At 36.9% G+C, this 23,070-nt stretch overlaps 1 protein-coding gene across 1 annotated transcript in view; it reads right to left on the bottom strand.

Moving 5' to 3' along the window:
• Positions 1-20,343, bottom strand: part of LOC135209823 (uncharacterized) — a 49,316-nt gene extending 28,973 nt beyond the window's left edge. Inside the window, exons 1-7 of the mRNA XM_064242595.1 lie at positions 20,299-20,343; positions 18,712-18,873; positions 18,135-18,255; positions 6,025-6,210; positions 5,210-5,374; positions 3,718-3,821; positions 1,812-3,453 (exon numbers count right to left, since the gene is read on the bottom strand). Coding sequence (XP_064098665.1) covers positions 1,812-3,453; positions 3,718-3,821; positions 5,210-5,374; positions 6,025-6,210; positions 18,135-18,255; positions 18,712-18,873; positions 20,299-20,343 — 2,425 coding nt within the window. The remainder of the gene's footprint in view (positions 1-1,811; positions 3,454-3,717; positions 3,822-5,209; positions 5,375-6,024; positions 6,211-18,134; positions 18,256-18,711; positions 18,874-20,298) is intronic.
• Between the last annotated feature and the right edge of the window lie 2,727 nt (positions 20,344-23,070).

The following is a 23,070-nucleotide window of genomic DNA, read 5'->3' as shown; positions in this document are numbered from 1 at the left end:
ATCCAGATTTCCATAGGACCTGTTTTGAATGCGAGGGCCATGAAGTTCTACCTGCAAATGTTTGTGGCAGACATAATACCTTTTAGATGTGATCCATTGCAGTTCAGATTTGACTGATGATTGACGTAGCCAAGATACAGAAACATAATAGAAAGACGTCTTTTGTGATTGTTGGCAAATTTAATGCTCGGCATAGGAGGGACTGGATTATAGTTGTCTCTCAGATTTTCGAGGCATAAGAGTTTTTGACTACTTATGAATCTGGTTGTTAGCAAGTTATAAATGAGGCCAGCCATAGTTCAGGTAATTACTTGCACTATTATTCACCGAGTCTACTGGTGTTACAACAGCACTACATTTGTCCTTTGAATGATAGTTTATTAGCGTAAAAATGGCTGATATCCTTATAGTTTGTTGAATTACCATAATAAATGTAAAACCTGATTTAATGTTCACATTACAGTTATTATCTAGAGAAACCAGAGGCTTGTAATCTTGGGAGAAGGAGTACATTTGATTTAATACTGAATAATTATGCCCACTGAGAGCTGTGGCTTAGACTATTTATTCTTCAGTTGAAAATTAATACAATCTGACTATCAAAGCAACCCTCTCTGATACAACTCAGGAACATGAGCTGGGCTACTCACACATCTGTACATTTCGGTGTAGACTTGACACTCTGTACTTTGCTTAAAGTGGATATTGCGTGTGGCTAAGTATAGAGTGCTAAGCTCAATAGTGAGGTGCCCAATATGCTTCATTCCGGTTTTACTGAATCTATACTAAGTAGCTGATCATTTTAATCCTGTGGAATAAAGGTGTTTACTCAGCCCTGATCGTTATGGTTGTAGTATATATAGACCCAAATGGTATTTTTCCATTTTTTGGGAAGGGTGTCCAGAGGAGGAAAACTGCTGAACACTTAGCTCCAAAGTTTTAGGTTATTTTCCATAAGTCATCCAGAAGGGTTCTTACTGCTCTTGTTGGAGAATACAGTCTAAAGTTTTAGAATGGCTGTTGATACAAAGTATGAAAGCCTGTGCTGAAAATGAACATCTGTTCCTGAGTCTGCAGTTTAGTTTTAACAAGGACATGTGATACTCTTGTTTCCATTTAGGTAATGAATTCTGCAGGTTGTGTCTAGAATCTTGTGTTTCTTTTGACCATGTCAGTCACGAGACCCTGTTTTCCAAACCAATTAATTCCCTTTGGTTACTTTAATGCCTGCACCTCGTGACATAGCACAAACCTCTCACCTTGTAAGTCATTAACATCAATAGACCTGTTGAGATGCCGCAATCCACACTGCACAGAACTAGATTTTTTTCATTCATTAATGTAAAACTGTGGAACAGTCATCCTGGTAGTATCATGGTTTCAAATGCTCCTAAGTTTATGAGACATTATGGTGAAATTTTATGGTCACATGAATCATGGCCAAAGTTCTTACTCACATTGCCATTTTAGAAGCATATCTTACGTCCTTATTGATACATCTTTCTATTTTTTGTTGTTTTCTTCCCTCAGATTTCTACTTTCTAACTTATATCCCTTCCATTCAATGGAAGCTGCAATTGATATTGAGCTTTTTGTTGTCCCTGACACAAAAAGGATTCTCATTGGGTAAATGTGTAAATATTACAAAAGGATCATCTGATAGCTATATTCACAAGGAAGAATTGAGTCTGATATGAAGCTAATGCTCTGAAGGTATGGCCTTATATGAAGGAAAAATGAGACAGATGAATTAAAATCTTAATGAGGTAATAGAATCTTATTGATATATACATAAAGTCACTATTACTTACCTAGGGTAGTTTCAAAATGACCATAACCATTATTATCATAGGTCATATCCCGTGTAGTAAGAGCTGATGGTTGCACTCTGGAATACTGAACAGGGGTTTCTCTCTTGTAACTAAAGGAGTGTTCAGCAACCGAATCTTTATGAAACTGGTAATCCCCTTGTGCAGACGGTGTTAAATAACTGTGCTCACTTTGTGAATGGGTTATTGGATTGCTTGAAAGGCTCTGTGGAGGTCCATCATGTTGATAGAGTTGAGGAGTTGATGATCTCGTGGAATGAGTGACTCTGTGAAGTTTAGGAGACTCTAGGTCTTCAGAATGATACCGACGCATTTTACGAGGCAAACTATGAAATATTTGCTGTGGGACTGCAGGGACTTGATGACCTAGATATAGGTATTGGGCATGCTCATTGTGCAGTTGTTGGTATTCTTGATATTTAGGCTGACGGAGATGGAACTGAGACTGATGACAGCAGGGATATGTTTGATGAAACATGGTGGTTTCTGATGCTGGACAACAGAGTGCATCGTGTTCTCTGTGGTTGAAAGGCTGCCTTTCTGGAAACTTTAAACTTTCATTAAGTTCTCGATGCTGGTGATGATTATCTGGGGCTTCACTTACTGCAGCGTGATGATGGTGTCCTAAATGTTGCTGCTGCACATGATGATGTTCTGAGTGCAGCAGATGGCAATGCTGATCTTGATTATGATAATGGTGATGAGCAGGATCATTCTGATGGTCTACATTCTGTTGACGTTCTTGGTAGTGGTGGTCAGGCCACTGATGAATGATTTGATGACGATCCGGCGTATTTTCTGTGGATTGCCGTTGATGATCTAGTTGAGGGCAGTGTTGCTGTGACATTTGTCGTTGCTGAAGATTCTGATGTTGTAAATGCTGCAAATGCTCACGTTTCTGTTCCTCTTCATGTTGTTGCTGAATGTGTGGCTGACCGTGATATATGACCTGTGACGTGAGTTTAGTTGAGCAACAAATGTTGGAAAAAGAAGGGCCTGAGCATGGTTTATTAGCTATGGCTTCTCTTCTGATATCGTGACAAGAATACGTTAATCTTTCTGACTTATGAATAGCTGCAGGGCATCTTGCGTTGCCCTGATGCACGTTGCTTTTAGGTGTGTGAGATCTGAAGCCACGTGCTTGCCCCTGAATGCCTTTATAAGAGGAGTCACTATGATTTGATGACAAAGAGATTCTGTCTTCATTATCCTCAAGTTGACCCACTATCCTTTCACAACTCTGCAGACGAGTCAATGAAGGGCATAATGTGGGGCTTTTGGGGCACACATCAGGGATGTCTGGAGACTGAACCCTTACCTTCATCCTTCTAAAAATGTTGTCGTCTAGACCGTGTTGTGATTCTCCAGGTGTCATAAATTCATTAAAATTGGTCAGAGATTTTGAAGACTGGGATTTTCGTGCTGCTAAATTCAATCCTCCATTGATCAAGTCACTTCTGTAATTACTAAGAGGACTGGTTGTGCTGATGAAGTAATCAGAAGTTGGTATTGTTGTTAGAGGAGTTTCTTCCTGTTTCTGATACTCTGATAGTTCTGTCATGAGACTGTGAGTTGTTGAGGAGAATCTTCTTTCTTCTTCACCCATTGGAGACTGACTAATGAACTAAAGGAAAAATATGAAGACAAACTAAGCAGAATACAAGAATGATAACTGATGAATTACAAATAACCAGCTTATAGTAATGATTATGTATTTGAGCAATCTATAATACCATCCCTTTTCTAAATGTAAAGAAAAAGTTGATTTATTTCCATCTTCAGAGTAAAAACATCTGAATTAGCTTAGGCTGAAACGAAATTCTGATGTAAAAGTTTGGAGAAATGTAGCTATTCATGACTAATATGGCAACTTCAGTCAGTTTCTTACCTGATAATGCACTTGAGATGATATAGAGTCTATGCTTCCAGTTCTCCCGGTCTCAAGGTCCAAGCCAGGTGTCCAAACAGGTCCATAAGCTTCAGAAACAGCTGCTTTATATGAGGATGCCCCAGAAGAAGTATGAAATGACTGGTCATTCATTAGCTCACATATTTTGTTCATTAGTTTGGTTATGCTCTTTAAAGATAGGATTTCATAAACACATTCAGTAACTAAGAGAATAAAGCATGTCATAATTATGCTTGCTTATGAACTGCACATATTTACCATTCTGCATCTTTCTTTTAATAAGATCGAGTGCTTATCAGGACAGACGCTACTGTTATTGTAAGGGTTACAAGAAGATTCATTACTTAGAGTGGATCTTCCCTTGACAGTGACCCCAAGGGTTTTAACCCGGTATGTATCTACCTTTACGGTGTGTTAAGCACAAGCCAGTTGAGGATGACTGTAAAAACATGGACAAAAGACTGTGCATATCATAAAGATAATGACCCACAAGAAATATTAGTCATAGATATCGACCCTTGAACTTTGTGGGGGTCACTACCCAGGAAAGAAACCTCAGAGTAAGATTTAATTCCTAACTCCCAGAAGAAAAATACTCAATAATTTGTAATGTACTTCTTTCTTTGTTGTTACTATGACAAAATTCTGTATTTAACTGCTTTCTCAATTGAATAAAAAGCAAGATCTTTCTAAAGTGATTATATGCTACAGAATATAGTTGGGATGACATGTGGCATGCAGGCTTATAAAGCGTATATGTTCATAGGATCGCAAGGTAAATACGATAAATAACCAAATAGAGGCGTTTGTAGGCTCATGATGATGATTCAAGGTAGTTACTCTCTCCTCTCATCATTTTCCTTTATTAAATCTCTTGGGTAACACCAAAACTCATGATAATGAAAACAATCAAAAGCAATTGTGACATGGATTTTTTCCCTGTATTTTGCAACATACTCAGAGATTAGTAGGAAAATCTCAGTGTGTTTGTGTTTATTACTTTATAACATACAACCTAATAACTTTATAACATACAACTAAAGGCCGGCAATAACGTTTTATTTAGTCTTGTGCAATTATGCCTGTACAGTCGGCCTGTGAACCCACTAACGTTCAGTTATACCTACACAGTTAAGCCTGTCAGGCAAAACTGAAAGTTTGGAGGTTCAGTTTTGCCGGCTCAAGCTGAATGTGCAGGCATACCTGCGCTGGTAGAACAGAGTGTTAGTGACGGTTTTAAGTCTGTGCAGGCAAAACTGAAAGTTCGGGGGTTCAGTTTTGCCTGCTCAAGCCGACTGTGCAGGCATACCTGTGCAGGTAGAACTGAGCGTTAGTGGTGACATTAACATACCATCAATACTACCCATTTAGTGAATCATGTAGCATACAGAAATAGACGCTAATTGGATACGCCTTTCTCTGTTTCAGACAACGATTTCTGAAACTGCAAAGGAAACTTGGCAACATTTACCTGAAGTATTCCTCTTCAGAATGAAGCGTTTGACGAAGCAGACGATGATGCTGACGTTCAGAACCAGCAAGGCTGCGCCTGTCAGAGACGTAAGGAACAGTGTCAGGAGAGGAACACCCGGCTGACTGTTGCTGCTGCTGCTGCTGGCAACTTCTTTTACAACTCCTGCAGGGATGGAAACAATCAGAGTTTTATTCTTCACTGAATGTTCAGCAGAGAGGAAAAAGAATCTGGGGCTTACCCATGGAGGAGGAATTAGAATCTCGTTTTTTGTGAAGGGAAATGTTAGTAATCAAGATAAAACAGAAGTGAGGGAATAAACTGATGTATTCGAAAAGAATACTGAAGGTAGAATTCCGAAGGAAGGAATATGGAACTTGGCCAAGTACTGAGGCCTATGATGTCATGCAGCGCTAAGGAAGAGGTAGGAATATGGAATTTGGCCAAGTGCTTGGGCCTATGATGTTATGCAGCGCTGAAAAGGAAACTGACAGCAAAAAGGTTTTGGAGGTGTGACGGTAGGAAAACCTCCCAGTTGCACTGTGAAATAATTGTTAGACAGAGTGGAAAGTAAGATGGAAGAAAGGGAATATGAACAGAAGTACAGAAAAAGGAACGAAAAAGATTTTAGCTAGGGGCCAAAGGGTCGCGGCAAATAACCTTAAGTAATGCCTACGGTGCAGTTAAGTTACGAGGGTAGAATTAAGAGGTTCGAGAGTAGAGGAAAACAATCATAATGCAGATGTTAAAGTAGAAAATTATCCTAGTTGTTATTTCAAGGATATTTCTCTTGAAGATGCTTCTGTGCGTCTTACCTGACACTGGAATCTGAGCACTTGAAGAGGTGTAGTTAGACCTTCCCTGAGCGTTGTGTGATTGGATTAGGAACTCGTAAACTGTACCAGGCGTCAGTCCTTGGATCTCCGCCGCGGTAACATCGGCTCCGGTAACATCCTCTCTCTGCTCAAATGAAATCCCAGTCACAAAGAAACAATTCAGTTCTAGGTGAAGAATGATACTAAGGATACAAGAGCTTTCTAATAGGTTAGACAAGTTAAAACTTTCCTATGCCTACCAGAACGACAAGGGTTATTGTAGCCAAATACTGATGCAGTCGCCTTAGCACCAAGATCCGCTATACAAACCAGCTGTTAACTGATTACATTTGTTGACTTTAAGCATGTTTTCCCATCCGGTGTGTCACTTGTCCAATTTTTATCTATGGTTATAATATCACTAGAAAAGAAAGACATTATGATAAAGAGGAAGATCAGGGAAGAGACGTGGACTATAATGTGTATGTATGTATGTATATATTGACAGCAACAAGAATTTCATGAGTATCAATTTAACACTTTGATAACCATTGAATGTTATTTTGTCACTCTTAAAAGGATGCTCTAGAAAATACAAAACGCTCACACAGTGAAGGGAAAGAGAAATTAGTCGTGAAAAGACTTATTTTACACACACACACAAACACAATATATATATATATTACCATGGGGAAAAACCCTCATGTGTTTCATACGGTAAGCGTGGACACGAAACGGAAGGCAGACCCCCATAACTCCATTACACACTCAGGCTCTTTCTCTCTCTCCCGGCAATCACCCCCATCTCTCTCTCTCTCTCTCTCTCTCTCTCTCTTCCACCTCCTTTCTTTCTCCATTCTAACAGGTAATGAAAATGAGAGAGTTGCATCATAACATAACGTTTATTTACAATAACTAAGATCAATTAACTAAGTAATCCAGTCTTACAGACTAACTTAAAACAACTCATTGTCAAGTCACCCAAAAGGTCACACCTTTCCCTGGGAACTCTGTCCCACCGAAATCCAGAAACCATCTGTTCAAAGATACAGAACATTCCGGTAAGTACACACACAAGTTTAAAGACAAAGTTAATAAAATGGAAACATCTTACAAGATATCAAACAAGCCACCCCTTGGCTAAAGTAAAGGTAACACTTACCCATTCCCAACCAAGGACACTAAACACTGTCACAAAAAACTAAAAAAACTCCCCCGGCGAATGCCACGGCATCTTTGCCTATGACTCGAAGCCCTCTGTCAAAATCCCTCCCATAGGCTTGGGTATGAACGCTTTTAACAGAAAGAGGCGCACACGCACATACGAACACACAGTTCGACAACGCCTCGCGGTTCTAGCTGCATCTAGTTTCACAAAGGCACTTTGGGAAGAGTTCATAAACTGTCGTACATTGACTTCCTGAACTAAGCATTTTTATCTCACGCCATCCCCCAGAAACTCATTCATCAGCTACTCTCAGGTCGTTACTCTGCCCTGTCCTCCACATTCCACAGGTTACAGAGAATGCACGAACAATATATAATTAATCAAAACCCTATGTCTTACAGATTGCTCGGCCTCGCACCTATATGCTAGCTCCCGCCTAGCAAAATTGCTTATACAATATAAAACATTGGCCGGCTTAAAATAAAATAAGAAAAACTGCACGTCTCTGGCATATAAAATAAAGTATCACGCTTTAATCTCCCAATAAACACAAAACGCATTTTCTCTCATATTTTCTGCATTAGGATTCTTGAATATCCCTCTTCGCTTGTCTGCAAGTAGCTGAACAGACAGCAACAGGCTATAACAGGCTGTAGCAACTGTAGGAAGACGGAATGCCTCCCTCATCGTAGAAGACTCTCACGGCTTCTTGTAGATCCCCAAAAAAACACGCTGTAGAATTCTCTCGATCACCCATCATGGAAATACTTGTAATCACCATGGACAACATGGCAGCAACCTCACGGCTGGTGGACGTCTTGCTGGAGTCGGGGAACTTTTGGGCGTTAGTATGTCAGTCAGGTCTTTGGTCAATCTAAGAAAATTAACCCAAACATACTACCTCTATCAAACAACGATCTCAAAAAGGTCAGAAATACTAACTGAACGTCTCCCAATTAACTCCCTTAAATATGACTACCAAAATGATAAGTCATTATCGCAACCCTCTCTAAGAAAAAAAAAACATCAAGTTCTCCAATTCAATTCTCCAAACTCCGCACATCAGCACACACACACAACTCGGGGAAATCACAGCAAACTCCACGGAATTCTTGCACTCACATTTCGAACTCGAATGTGCTCACAAGAGAAAAAAAAAGAAAAAAATTCGTAACGAGCTCAAGAAGAAAAAGAATCACGTAACACCCAGACCCAAAAATATTCTCGCAAGCTAAATATTTAAACAACCCACAAAATCAGTAAAAATCTCCAACTTTTAACAGCAAAAACCCCTTTACTGCTCAATAATTAATCACAATGAGACTTAATGTCAAACTCCCATTTCGTAAACAGCAACCCTCGAAAAATTACACCTCCCAGTAAAATCAAATCTCCCGTCCAAAAAAGAAATGCTACTTAAGCTCAATCCCCAAATCATATCTCTCATAGGAAAAGGAAGAATAATATAATCACAAGTAGAGTTTCCCCAATCACCAAAATCCATAATACATGTATAATATGCATAACTCCCGCGTTTTCCCAAGAAATGCTCCATGTAAAGTTATGGAATTTGCCAGAAAGCAAACTCTCATACATGCGCTTTCGTGAAATGCTATAGCCACATTTCCAGATATTGCAAAAATTCTGATCTGTCACCATCAGAAGAAAAGAATCAGCACACGGCTCATCACATCGCTTGTCAGCAGAAAAATCACCTGCGGACGCATGCTCAAACAACAGCACAAAAATTGTCCAGTCAGACACGTAAGTTTGGAAACTCATGATTCTCAAGAAGAAAAAAAGGTCTAACGACACATTTCACAGAATTAACTCCAGGATATGACTAATGTGTTCAAAAATTTGTCTCGAAGACTTATTCTCTCAATATGACTTTTCCCAAATTATATTTCTCCAAGAATAACACACTTGTGAACATGAAAAATGCACACACATCTCCATATGACTCGTAATGCAGTAATGCCACTTCTCTCTAAATAGACACGAAATCAAAAAAAAGAGAACCTCAGAAATCTTCTCTTGACTCGAAAAAACTCCCATAACCACAAAAAAAAGGGTTACCCGCCCAAGATTAATTCCAACTCCATTATGAGACATCATATCAATAATAACACCACTCCGGTTATAGAAATATTTCCTCCATTTGGTTAATAACCAACCCCTTATATTATTCTCTTATTTCTCCAAAGCCACATGTCAGTAAAAAAAAAAAAACACCACTCCAAGAATAGAGAATAATCACCTCTATTTCGGCAAATACAAAAATATTACCTCTATTTCCACAATAACTCCATGTGGAACAAAACAAGGCTCCAAATAATATATCTCCAAAAAATGTGCACTCAAGGCATCTAACTCACACACTCCCAAATATTGCCCCATAATCTCCAAATATGTGTCTCCATTTGCAACAAAGATGGCTGCAAAATAATTGAACTAAACATAGCTCATACCACTATTGGCAAATATCAAAAATGGCCAAAAATATACATCCCCCATATATTATATCTCAAATATAACTCCAAAATAATATATACCTCCAATTATCTCCCCAAAATAATATATCTCAATATAAACTCCAATTCTCCAGAGAATAATCAATGTTATAGTAAAAACTATAAAAACTCACTCCATTTAGCATAACTGCTAAAAAAGGCAAAAACTCGGCAAATAAAACTGTCTAGAAAGTTTTAGAAAAAACCACCAATGTGCCACAAGTCATCATAACAGAATTCCCAACTACAGTGTCTAAGCAAAGACTTCCCCATATGCACTACGACATAGCCATTAGAAAACTTAACCAAGTTTCCTATCTCTCACAAAGTTGGTCACAAATACAACAAAGGTATTGTGCAAGAAAAACTCACAATTTCTGGAACACAAATATCCAGAGAAAAAAATGTAGTGCCATTACGTATGCATTCAAAACATGCAAGAAATTCTCCCCTATATTACTCTATAGCATCAAATAGCTAAAACACGAACACGTTCTCTTAAATGACTCTAAGTCATGAACTGAGATAATATTCACACTAACTGGAGAGAAAAAAAAGCAAATTCAAATTCACCCTTGGTAAAAAAAACTTGTGTCAGCGATGGCTAATTTTCAAAAAAGGAGAAAGAAAAATCAACGGCACCATTAACTCTCCCGTAAACTCACCAGATGTCAAGCAATTATCTGCTGAACTCATAAAAAAAAAAAAAAAAAAACTAAAACAATGTGTTGTTAGTTCTTCCCATAATCACAAAAGATTTCACCTCCCTTGATAGCATTAAAACACCCACGTATTAGTATATAAAAAATCAGTATCAGAAATATCATTATCACAAAATCAAAAAAACTTGCCTATCATCAAAATATCAGTATCAGTACAAAAAAAATATCACCAATGTTAATTGCTTGTCCATTCTCCAAAAATTCAGCAAAAGTTCAGCAAAAATTCCCACACAATTTACCAAGATTGAGCCAGATTCATCAAGATTCAGCAAAACTCATCCCCGTGAATCACTGAAAATATTCTCCAAAGTTACAAAAACTCAACAAATAATTAACACAAGACTTCTCCCATTAATTCATCGTAATAATTATCCCTGAATAATTATCTGTAATAATTATCAAATAATCTCCCATGAAATATCTCAAATCTCTCGTAAAACAATTCTCCCGTAATGATAATTATACTTAAGCAAACCTCCCGTGACACATCTCAAGTATAACAATTAATAATAATAATAATAACTCTCCAAAGCAATAATTCTCTTGCAAAGATTTCAAGTAAGGGTGAAATTCAAATAGCATACAACAGTAATGCTGAATCTTATGACATACAATTTCTCCAGCATGCAACACCATGACATAACACCATGCCACACAACACAGATACAACACCAATCATCGGCATTTCAAAGTAATTTCTCCAACACAATAAAAAAAAAAATAATCTGTGTATCCCTTATATTTGTGTCTTTCAAGGCGCAAAGAAACATACTAACACATCCCGTGCATGTTAACTACTTTTCCCCTCATTTTCGGAAAAGAAAAATCTCTTTTCTATTTCCTTATCTCTTCATCCAAGGGAGAGAAAAAAAAATCTCTTTTCTAAAAAAAAGACTCTACGGGCATTTCACTTCATCAACTAATCAATCAGCTGATATCTTAGCATCCAATGTCAAGGCCAAATCCATCCCCACACAAACAAAGAAAAAAGAAAAAAGGGGAAGTTCACCCACACTGAGAAAAATTTCTCCCCCCCCTGAGAACAACCCCTCAGTCAAGCGGCAGAACAGCCCGAGGTATACACCAGTACCCATCTCGCAATACCCTCCCCTGCACTATCTCTCGAGTGAGGCTAGTGGTACCCATGCAACTACCCTCCCACCGGGATGCCCGTACACCCTCGCAATGCAAGGCGCCTCTCTGCAGAAATAGCTGAGCCTTAAAATTGTGGCCGCTCTGTGTCACTAAGCCAAATATGCTTATCTAAGCATAGTTCCCATGCATAGAAAAATACATCCTATGTTTTAAACAAAGACGAATGCATACGTCTATTATAAACACGTGCAAATAAAGAAAACACGTCACTATGGAGCAAAGACAAGAAAATTATTGACCTCTTGAACCAATCCCATAAACCCTGAAATATTAAACAAAAACCCACTCCTTTTTGATACAATAGTTTAACACTCACCACTCCATAATGGGAACAAAAGGAACTCGAAATTCTTCGTAAAACCAAAAACGCGTAAATCTCGTCGGCACAATACAAACGCGACCGGTGAAGATGACCCCTAGCAACACTCAATCATGAACTAGACTGAGTTGCTTGCTCACGACTCCCACCCTGAAGAATCTGGTACGAGCAAATTTGATGACCCTAATAGAAAATCTTTCCTCATACCCCCCATCCCACGGACGGACATTTTCTCTACCCCTTTTTTCCTAACTGGCCAACATCTCTACATTGGCGTTCCTAGGCATAGAAAAGCAAGAAAACTTTCATATCCCCTCTTTACCGCTGACACCACTATAAACATGGGGAAAACCGCCTGTGTTTCATACGGTAAGCGTGGACACGAAACGGAAGGCAGACCCCCATAACTCCATTACACACTCAGGCTCTTTCTCTCTCTCCCGGCAATCACCCCATCTCTCTCTCTCTCTCTCTCTCTCTCTCTCTCTCTCTATCTCTCTCTCTCTCTCACCTCTTTCTCTCATTCTAACAGGTAATGAAAATGAGAGAGTTGCATCATAACATAAAACGTTTATTTACAATAACTAAATCAATTAACTAAGTAATCCAGTCTTACAAAACTAACTTAAAACAACTCATTGTCAAGTCACCCAAAAGGTCACACCTTTCCCTGGGGAACTCTGTCCCACCGAAATCCAGAACCATCTGTTCAAAGATACAGAACACATTCCGGTAAGTACACACACAAGTTTAAAGACAAAGTTAATAAAATGGAACATCTACAAGATATCAAACAAGCCACCCCTTTGGCTAAAGTAAAGGTAACACTTACCCATTCCCAAGGCCCACCGACACTAAACACTGTCACAAAAAACTCTCGGCGAATGCCACGGCATCTTTGCCTATGACTCGAAGCCCTCTGTCAAAATCCCTCCCATAGGCTGGGTATGAACGCTTTTAACAGAAAGAGGCGCACACGCACATACGAACACACAGTTCGACACCCAACGCCTCGCGGTTCTAGCTGCATCTAGTTTCACAAAGGCACTTTGGGAAGAGTTCATAAACTGTCGTACATTGACTTCCTGAACTAAGCACTTTTATCTCACGCCATCCCCAGAAACTCATTCATCAGCTACTCTCAGGTCGTTACTCTGCCCTGTCCTCCACATTCCACAGGTTACAGAGAATGCACGAACAATATATTATTAATCAAAACCCTATGTCTTACATATATATATATATATATATATATATATATATATATATATATATATATATATATATATATATATATATGCTTAAAAATCACAGTAGATACGCGTGACTTCATTGTAAATGCGAATACCGCGGAAAAATGATAGGCAGAAAGCAGTACCAAATGCTTTCATCTTTATTGAAGCATTTTTTTTGTGTGCTTCGAAATTGCCTCAATAAAGGAGAAAGCGCTTGATACGGATTTCTGCCTATCAGTTTCCTGTGGTATTTGCTTATAATACATGTGTTTTTTTTTCAGGATTTATTGTGACATTTCTAGGTCAAACCCCATTTCCAAGTTAAATTCACAATAAAGAATTGTGAAAAACACCACTAATTAAGCACATATACACACAGCAATAAACAAAAGGAAACCACAAAAAATGATAAATATGCAATATTTGTAAATAGGAGACCGTCTAAAAACACCTTGTATAACGAATGAAGGAAAGCTAGAGAGTGGAGGTTAGGGGTTAAGGGGGTTCAAGGGAAAATCATAACTCCAGGTAAATGTTATAAAAGATGACTCCTTAGGTATGACCGTTCTCTCAAAACGCGATCCTCTAACGGCTAATTGATGTTGGTTGGTATTGTATATATAAGTAAAGATGGGTGATTAACACTTGTCACTATTTTTATGGAAAATTGGGCTTAATTATATATTTTATTTATATAATTATGTATCTTAAGTATAAAAGGCCCATTAAAACACTTTGGTTTAAAGTTAAGGACTATATTTCGGTGGACTGACTCGCACCATTATCAAGTAGTGAATGACAGAAGAAGTTACATTGGCGAAATATATAGTGGGAGATATGCCCTTAGGTGATGCCTGGGGTTACCGCTAACCCGACGCTGGTTCTCTTAATTGTCTTAATCCGCTTCATTGTTGCCTTAAGGAAGATATTGTCTATATGGTCAGAGTCCCAGGCTCCATTGGAAAGGTTGATCCTATTATCTTGTTTTATCAGTGAAGATTCCTTACCTTTAAACCAGAGTGTTTTAATGGGCCTTTTATACTTCAGACGTATCCTGTTTTAACTGAAGAATTTATTTACACACATAAAACACACACACACATCACATATATCACACACACACTATATATATATATATATAATATATATATATATATATATATATATATATATATATATATATATATATATATATATATATATCAAAACAATGATAGTGATAGCTACGGTTTTAGGAGAACCTACACAGGGACATGTATTCTTGGGTTTGGAGAATATTAACATTGTAGATGTACTACGAAAATTTTAATTAGAAAAGTAGTTGACAGAAAGAAATGCCATTGTTCATGAGTATGGGTATGGAGTTTCTGGAATCTATTTGGAAGATTCGTGATTGTAGAGAGTAAAAGACAAAATGAGACTGGTCTGTGTAAGTGGAAGTGAACTGAAGAGATAAGGAGCATTATTGGGAGGTTGAGGAATGGATAGTCACAGGAGGGGGATGGGGGAATAGGGGACGGGTTTGAAACTACCTGTTAATGTAAGTTCGGTCAGGTGCCAAATTTAGTCTACATCGGTCAAGCGATGTGGATTTCTATACCGCAAAAACATATGGGTAAATATACCATGTCTCAAACAAACATTCACTATTATATATATATATATATATATATATATATATATATATATATATATATATATATATATATATATATATATATATATATATATATATATATATGATATATATATATATATATATATATATATACATCATACATATATATATATTATATATATATATATATATATATATATATATAGATATATATATATATATATATATATATGTATATATATATGTATATATATATATATATATATATATATATATATATATATATATATATATATATATATATATATATACATATATATATATATATATATATATATATATATATATATATATATATATATATATATATATATATATATATATATATATATATATATATATATATATATATATATATATATAAAATGTACCATTTTACCAAAGATGTGCGTAACCTTAATTGCCATAGTGAGGTTCACAATATCCACTCTGTCAGTTACGTCTCTAGTATACTCTTCACCGACCGAGAGAGAGAGAGAGAGAGAGCATCAACTACTAACCTGAGAATAGTGAACAAAAATGCAAGAGTAATTTCCAGAGAAAATCTTCTAGTCACGTATGATGACACTCTCTACAGCCCTCCACTACAGAACTCATTTTCCTTCTCGGACTTCTGTGAGATGATTTTTGTAAAAAGAACCACTTCAGTTTGAAACTCTGCTTATTCTTAGGAGTGTCTCATGCATCTTACAAGATCTTCATGAATATCATATCATCATTGGTTGTCTCAACCGGGCTGTTTTTCTGTATTCTATGCTGTTGCTCTCCGTAACTATGAAATGTTGTAATACTGTTTGCAATGTTTTCAGACTCAGCATTAGTTTCTTAGTATTAGTATGTTCTAATAATGTATGTTCAGAATTCACAAAATATCATTTGAAGTTAGGAATAACATAAAATGCGAAAAAAGAGAGAGAGAAATTAGCATTGTTCGTTCGAAGCAGGAAAATTGCTGTCATCACTCGAGATAAGAGGAGCTCGAGTTCTCCATTTTGTTCTAGAATCCTGTCAATCATACAACTCGCATGACTTGTTTCGGACATGTGTGTTTTTGTCGAGAAAGTACGTGAAGATTTCACCATTTTTCTGTGACGAGGTTCACTCTAACGTTTCCATACTACGAGAGCAACTTTTGTTCATTCCGATATCAGAGACCGTTCGCCCTCTCTCTCTCTCTCTCTCTCTCTCTCTCTATCTATCTCTCTCTCTCTCGTATGAGGGAGAATTTTGCGGTTTCACATTAACGTAAAGATTTTCTTATGGTCACTCCGTAACTTATATCATTATTTAATTCTCAGTGTTTAATTGTGGAATTGAACAGACGTTGTGAAAGTGTGTAACGGCGCCTCATGAAAATACTGAAAAGTTCTTAGGTTATTCCAGTGGAAACCTTTGCCATTTTTCACATTTGGTGTTGGTGGGGGGGGGGTTTTTTTGTGATTTTTTGTTTATTTATTCATTTTTCTTATTAAGTGTTTTTTTTATATATGTATTCTGTGTGATGAATGCATTTCTTAGTGTTCTTTTGCAATTTTGTATTTTCCACATTTTTCTGTGTTACATTTACATTCAGTTTGATTAAAGTTAAATGTTTTACATTATTAAATTACAAATTATCGAGTTTAACACTGAGAATTACTTTGCATTTACTTAGAATTCTTTCAAGTTTTTATTGTTGTTTTAACGCTTGTGAGTTAATTTTCAAATTTTGATTGTTACTTACACTTTGAATTTTCTTGAATAATTTAATTCTTAATTTTACTGATAAAACTAATTTGATTTAATCTTACTTAATAATAATTCAAGAATTAACTAAACTTTGTGTTGTTTTCAAGTAATAGTAAATTTACCTGAGGGACTGTGAATTTAACTTATAGATTTGAGTTTAATAAATTTTTTGGTATTCCAAAATTTTTTATGAGTGTTTTACTTTTTTGCACCAGTATATTAATTTGGTTTAGATAGAATATAGAGTGGTAATTGATCTGTTTTCCTTTCAATTTAATTGAAGGAGTTAGAACAGGAAAAATACTTAAAACTTTTAAGTTTGTTGAGGGGCCCTGATGCCCTTTAATGATTTAATTACATATAAGATTACCTCACACCTATTTTAATGAACTAGCTTTGATTTATAAGTCTTCAAGGGATCACTATTGCATTTAGAGTATTCAGTAGTAGTTTTATCTGGGATGAAGGTTCAGGTATCTGGCTGTGGAGGTAACTATTTTATGATTGGTCAGTGTAAGTAACCAGATACTGGCACTTCGTCACAGTATCCACAAATACTGTTAAGGGATCGGAATAGCTTTTAATCAATTTGGCTGTCCCAAACCAGAAAATTTGTGACACTGTCTTTCCAGAGTTGACACTTCTTCTAAGTCACGGACAAACCATTTACATTAGGCTAATGTTAAAACGACCATTTTATCAAGATTGATAATAAAAAAGAAAATAATCCACATGACACTAAAAATACTGTCGCCATCGATGATGGAATCTAGACGCATTAGTAAGACTTCCCGTTAGCGAGAAAGTAGATACGGTGACATAAACATGATTAACAAAGTTGGGGGGGTTCAATAAAAAGAAAACTGCCTCCTGAAATGTAGTACTACATCAAGTACATCAAGAATTAAACTCTGCAATGCGTCAAAACGTCACAAATAGATAAAGTCAGGAAAAAATCATGAGTTATCCAACACAGCTGCGATCAAATCTTTAATTAAAATTTCTGCTCAATGAGTTTAAATCCATTAAAAAACGAATAAAAACACCGAACTTGAAAAATATCCGGCCATTAATATCCAAATTAAGTTGACCACACTCATCGGAACACCAGCAAGCGCCTAATGAGTGTTTTCCTATCTTCATTTAATTATTATCATCCGCCCTTCGTCACGCTGGGGACTCTTCGGATTTGCCCTTTGTAATCTGCACTTGAGACCCGCAATTCATTCCGTCCATCACGTCATGTCAGGTGGAAAACCTTGACGCGAGGGAAAGTGATGGGGATTCATACGTATGCATAGACCATACGTACAATACATACATACTATGTACCGTATATAGCATTAGCTACAAATGTCCTTTACAATCAATTCGCTGTACCTGATTTCACCTCTGTCCGCTGGTCGAATCCACGAGAGGACGAAATTATATAAAAACAAATAAAACATTCCCTTCGGTAGAGAGAATTGATAATAAAGGACATTGTAGCTAATGAATGAATATGAATCACGGTGAAGTGATAAAAATTCATGAAGCCCACTGATGACGTAATGAACAGACTCGTTGGTCATCAAAATCCACCCGACACTCACCGTGTACTTTCCCTCCGTTCTTTTTTTTCGGCCGATAGAGAAGGGTGTAGCCCGCAGGGGGTGTCCCCCACCCCGGGGGCACCCACCGAGAGGTAGCCGTACTACCTGTGACTGTCGTGACCTGTAGGAAGACAGCAAGTTCACATATATTTAATACTCTTTCGTAAACCATATTTACTACTATAAATTTATCATTTGTCTGGAACTCTATCCCACAGTCATGTGTGAAAACAAGAAAGGGATATTGTGTGTATATGTATATATGTGTGTGTGTGTGTTGTGTGTGTGTGTGTGTATAAAGCTCTGTTAACTTTTTACTCAGTGTGACTTGAAAATGGTAGAATAAACTACGAAAGTACTTGTTTCCAAGTCCCAGGTTTCACTACCCTTCTTACGTGGAATTTGTGATAATCTCAACTAATTGGACTTTTGAGCGCATTGAATATATATATATATATATATATATATATATTATATATGATATATATATAGATATATATATATATATATATATATATATGATATATATATATATATAACATATATGCATTACATGAATGCATATATAAGCACTTACATGAGATACTGAGGTGGATTCGGGGGCAGGGGTGAGCCAAGAGTGTAATTCACAGCGTAGGATCCTCGGAATGGCGGCGACACAGGTGTAAGTGGTGTAGTTCCTCAGCGAAATGTTCTTGATTTCCAGGACAGACGACCAGGCCACCAAACCGTCAATTAGCTGAAAAGCGACCCATTGAATACATAACTCAATATGGCTGTTGGGGCATTCCATTGTAAGATGACAGACATCGTTGCAAGATGATGTTTTGATACTTCGAATGAGTTTACTATTTAAAGGTTTAATTTAGTAATTTACTAAATGTTTTTATGCATAATTATTCGTTTAGTCAATTAGTGGATACTTTTTTCGGCCCTGAAGATGAAACAATGAACTTGCAAAACGTGCTCTTGGGAAACAAACTCCTAATTGTATTGGGTGCTTTTTCTGGATACCCCCCAAATGATATACATATATATAACTAGATATATATAAATATATATATATATATATAGATATAGGATATATATCATATATAGGATTTTTATCACGTCATATACCTGATTAAGCTACAAATGTCCTTGATAATAATTTTCGTCCTCTCGTGGATTCGAACGGCGCACTGAAAGTCCTGATATCTCCTCTGTGCACTGGTCGAATCCACGAGAGGACAAAATTATTATCAAAGGAAAAAATCTAACTCGGTTAACATAAATGAAAGCATATTAATTTCCGAGGTAGATCGAAATTAAAGGACATTTTGTAGCTTATGGATATATATACATATATATATACATATAGATAATATATAATATATATATATATATATATCTATATATATATATATATATATATATATATATATATATATATATATAAATATATATTCTTATAATTACTCTTACAAGTCTTTGTTTATTGTTTACCATCGGGACAAATGAAAAACGGCTGTAAATCCGGCGGTGTTTCCTATATTGCTAACTAAACCAATCTTCAGAGGACTGATACAGAGTGGTGGAAAAAATCTAAAACCTATACTAAACAGGACAGTAGGTACCATACGAACATACAAACGGCTGGAAACAAGTATTTCCACCTGACAAAGATTCATAAGGAGGATTCCTTCCTCCTTTTGAGTGAAAGGTCGAATTTTACAAATATTCGACTAACCCGTTTCTTCCTTTTCCCCGTCTTTCAAGAACGCTTTTAAACATTAAAGTAAAGGATCAGTTTTATACAGAAATTTTCTTTTATTATTATACTTAGTGAAGTTTCTTTGCATTGCATTATAAGTATATTATTGCTTCTGCCATCCCCCAGAAATAGACAAACTAAGCTAGAGGGCTGCAGTTTGGTATGTTTGATGATGGAGGGTGGATGATCAACAAAACCAAGTTGAAAACGTATGATTGGTTACACTGACCTAAGCAAAATATCACTGTTTACCTGTTCATTTCTTACTCATATTTCATGCTGTTTATTCTCTTTTATTATTTTTACTGTACCTCCGTTCCTTTTCTCTTTCTTCCACCTCATTTTCCACCCTCCCTAACCATTGCGCCATAGAGTTAAAGCGAGAGTTTCCTCCTGTTAAACCTTTCCAACCTTCGCTCTGTCAATTTTCCTCGTAGCGTTAAATGACCTCACCATAGTCCTCACTTAGCGCTTGGCCTTTTGGCTTCATTTTCTATATCTCTACACAGCGAACAACCCTACTTTCAGCTCTGTTCAGCGACCAAAATAATACCTACACTCTGTTTTTTTTTTTTTTTCATCTGTCCATCCACCTGTGGTGTTTGCGCATGGTAACACTGCGTCCCTGCTTTAAATATATCCTATTTCGAATATTAACGGTGTAATTCGTTTACAGTGAATTCTTAAAACACTTCTCAGTTGAAAATGTACACCCAGATATCCTTTTATTTACCTAAAAAACTTACACAAAGCGCAACTATTTAAAGCCAGTCACGAAATGCAAAAACGCGCAGATAAGATGGATGAAAGGAAGGCAGGAGGAGGAGGAGGAGGAGGAGGAGGAGGAGGTAGGAGGAGGAGCCCCTCTCACCTCAGCACCCTTATGAAATACTTCCGGTCATTTAGCAGAACTCGGTCTCGTTGATGGTCCACTTGAAAGTGCGAAGTGGGGCGGCTTTCACGCTGCACTCCAGGGCGGGTTCCGTCCCCCCCAAGTGAGCCCAGGGACTCAGGTAGGACTCTTCTGCGCCTTCTTCCACTTCGTCGAAGGAACCTCTTGGAGTTTCTGCAGAAGGAGAAGGAAGGATAAAACTGAGTGGAGGACTTTTAGACTCGAGAGAAAAGACGGACTTAGTATAGTGCTCAAATTTGTTGTAATGGATGACGAATTCACAGACATTTGACGAATACGTAAAGTGATGAGGGACACTTATTTCTCTCTCGACAAAAAAAAAAAAAAAAAAAAAAATATTGCCCAGATGGAAGGAGGCTACACATCCTTTCACTGTCTTGAATTCGATGATATATTATAAATACAGAAAGATGATGATGCATCCTTAAGGTATGTAATAGAAAGAATGCCAGTTTTGTATGGCGAATGAGTGGAAAGGTAATATTTAAGAAAAATACGAATACAATTCACACTTGTCACGAGTTGCCAAGCAACTCCTCCATTACAAAAGGCGTTGTATGTCAGTTGGCAAAGGAAAGATATTTTAAAGCTACTGCACCAAAGCAACAATACCTACATCGGTAAAAACACACTAAATATCAGGATGGAAATGAGGCAAGTTAACTGAAGAAGAATAAAGCCATTAACTGAAATTGATCACTTAACAGCACTTCACACCTAACCAAAATGTTTATTGCCATCATCTGAGAACCATTCGTGTTAATCATTGGATAAACAAGAGTTTAGCTTATTGTCATTGACTGAGAACCACTCGTGTTAATTAGCGGATGCACAAGAGCAGCTTATTTCTATTAACTGAGAACCATTCGTGTTAATCAGTGGATAAAAAGTACTTAGCTTAATACCATCAACTGAGAACCACTCATGTTAATCAGTGGATAAACAAGAGTAGTTTATTTCTATTGACTGAGAACCACTCGTGTTAATCAGTGGATAAAAATAGAGTTTAGCTTATTGCCATTGACTGAGAACCACTCATGTTAATCAGTAGATAAAGAAGAGATTAAGAGAGACACATTACGAGTCACGACGACCGCCGCGCGAACGGGCTCCGCCCTGGAGACGACGTTGGAGGCGAGGCACAGGTAGAATCCCGTGTCTGCTCTGGTCGCCCCTTCGATCGAGAGTCTGGCTTCGCCGATGCCCCAAGAGAGAACCTCGGAGCTGCTGCAAGACATCACGAAATTCTCTGGGGTTACATAAGGTCTCCTGCTTCTCACCAAATGGCGGACTTAGGTCATAACACAGGCAACCATAAAGAGCATTGTGGAAAAAGAAGCCCACAAGATAACTGAGTATAACTGTTCACTTGTAAGTATTTACATGGCATTAACACTCGAGTGCTTTCAGGCCAAAGGAGTCTGAAAGCACTCGAGTGTCAATGCCATGTAAATACTTACAAGTAAACAAGTTATACTCGGTTATCTTGTGGGTTTATTTTTCCATCTTCAGAAGAAAACTGAAAGAAGTTTTTGTTTGGTTCAAAGAGCATTGTTTCATATATTTTCCCTATTTCAAACAGCATTGTGTCATATATTTCACAAATTTTACATGGTCTGCTTTTTCGCGTATAAATGATTACGTCATGGGGTGAAGTCGAATTTATTGCCAAATAGAGGAAGCCTTTGTTTTAATCCATTTTTTTTCGTGCCAAAAAACCAGTCGCTGTCAGTACCATCTGCTATCGATATTTTGATTAATACTCTGCCCGAGTATTCTGGTTTTGCACGGTGGAAAATAAACAACAAAAAGGTCAAAACTGGAATCCAGGAGTCATTACTAAAATTCAGGAATTTGAGAATGTGATTGCAAACACCAGAAAATCTTTGACTACGTGTTATTTAGAAAAGTTGAAAGTTATAAGCTGAAATTTGTATTTCCAGAAAAAGAATACTTTTTTTAGATGTCACTATAGTAAATCGGCATTTGTCATCATTAATATATAAAGATATTGTTTCATTTTAAGGAAAAGGAGTTTATCAAAGCATTAAATCTATGAAGAACAGTTCTCATGTTATATAAGCGCGGTTAAAAATGTCAGAAACGTCTAACAAAGTGACTTTTCTCTGTGAGGTTTTCCATCTGATATGTTCAAGAGTAGGAATTATTTTACAAAATCTTATCTAAACGTTTGTTTTTCTAAATCCATTTTTATGTCAGGCTATAAAGTACATTTATCTAATGAGGGCGTTGTGACTTTGATATATCGT

The sequence above is a fragment of the Macrobrachium nipponense genome, chromosome 38 (genome assembly GCF_015104395.2).
Source record: "Macrobrachium nipponense isolate FS-2020 chromosome 38, ASM1510439v2, whole genome shotgun sequence".
In the NCBI taxonomy this organism is placed as follows: Eukaryota; Metazoa; Arthropoda; class Malacostraca; order Decapoda; family Palaemonidae; genus Macrobrachium; species Macrobrachium nipponense.
Note: the sequence above shows the minus strand (reverse complement) of the source record. Positions and strands in the feature narration are given on the sequence as shown.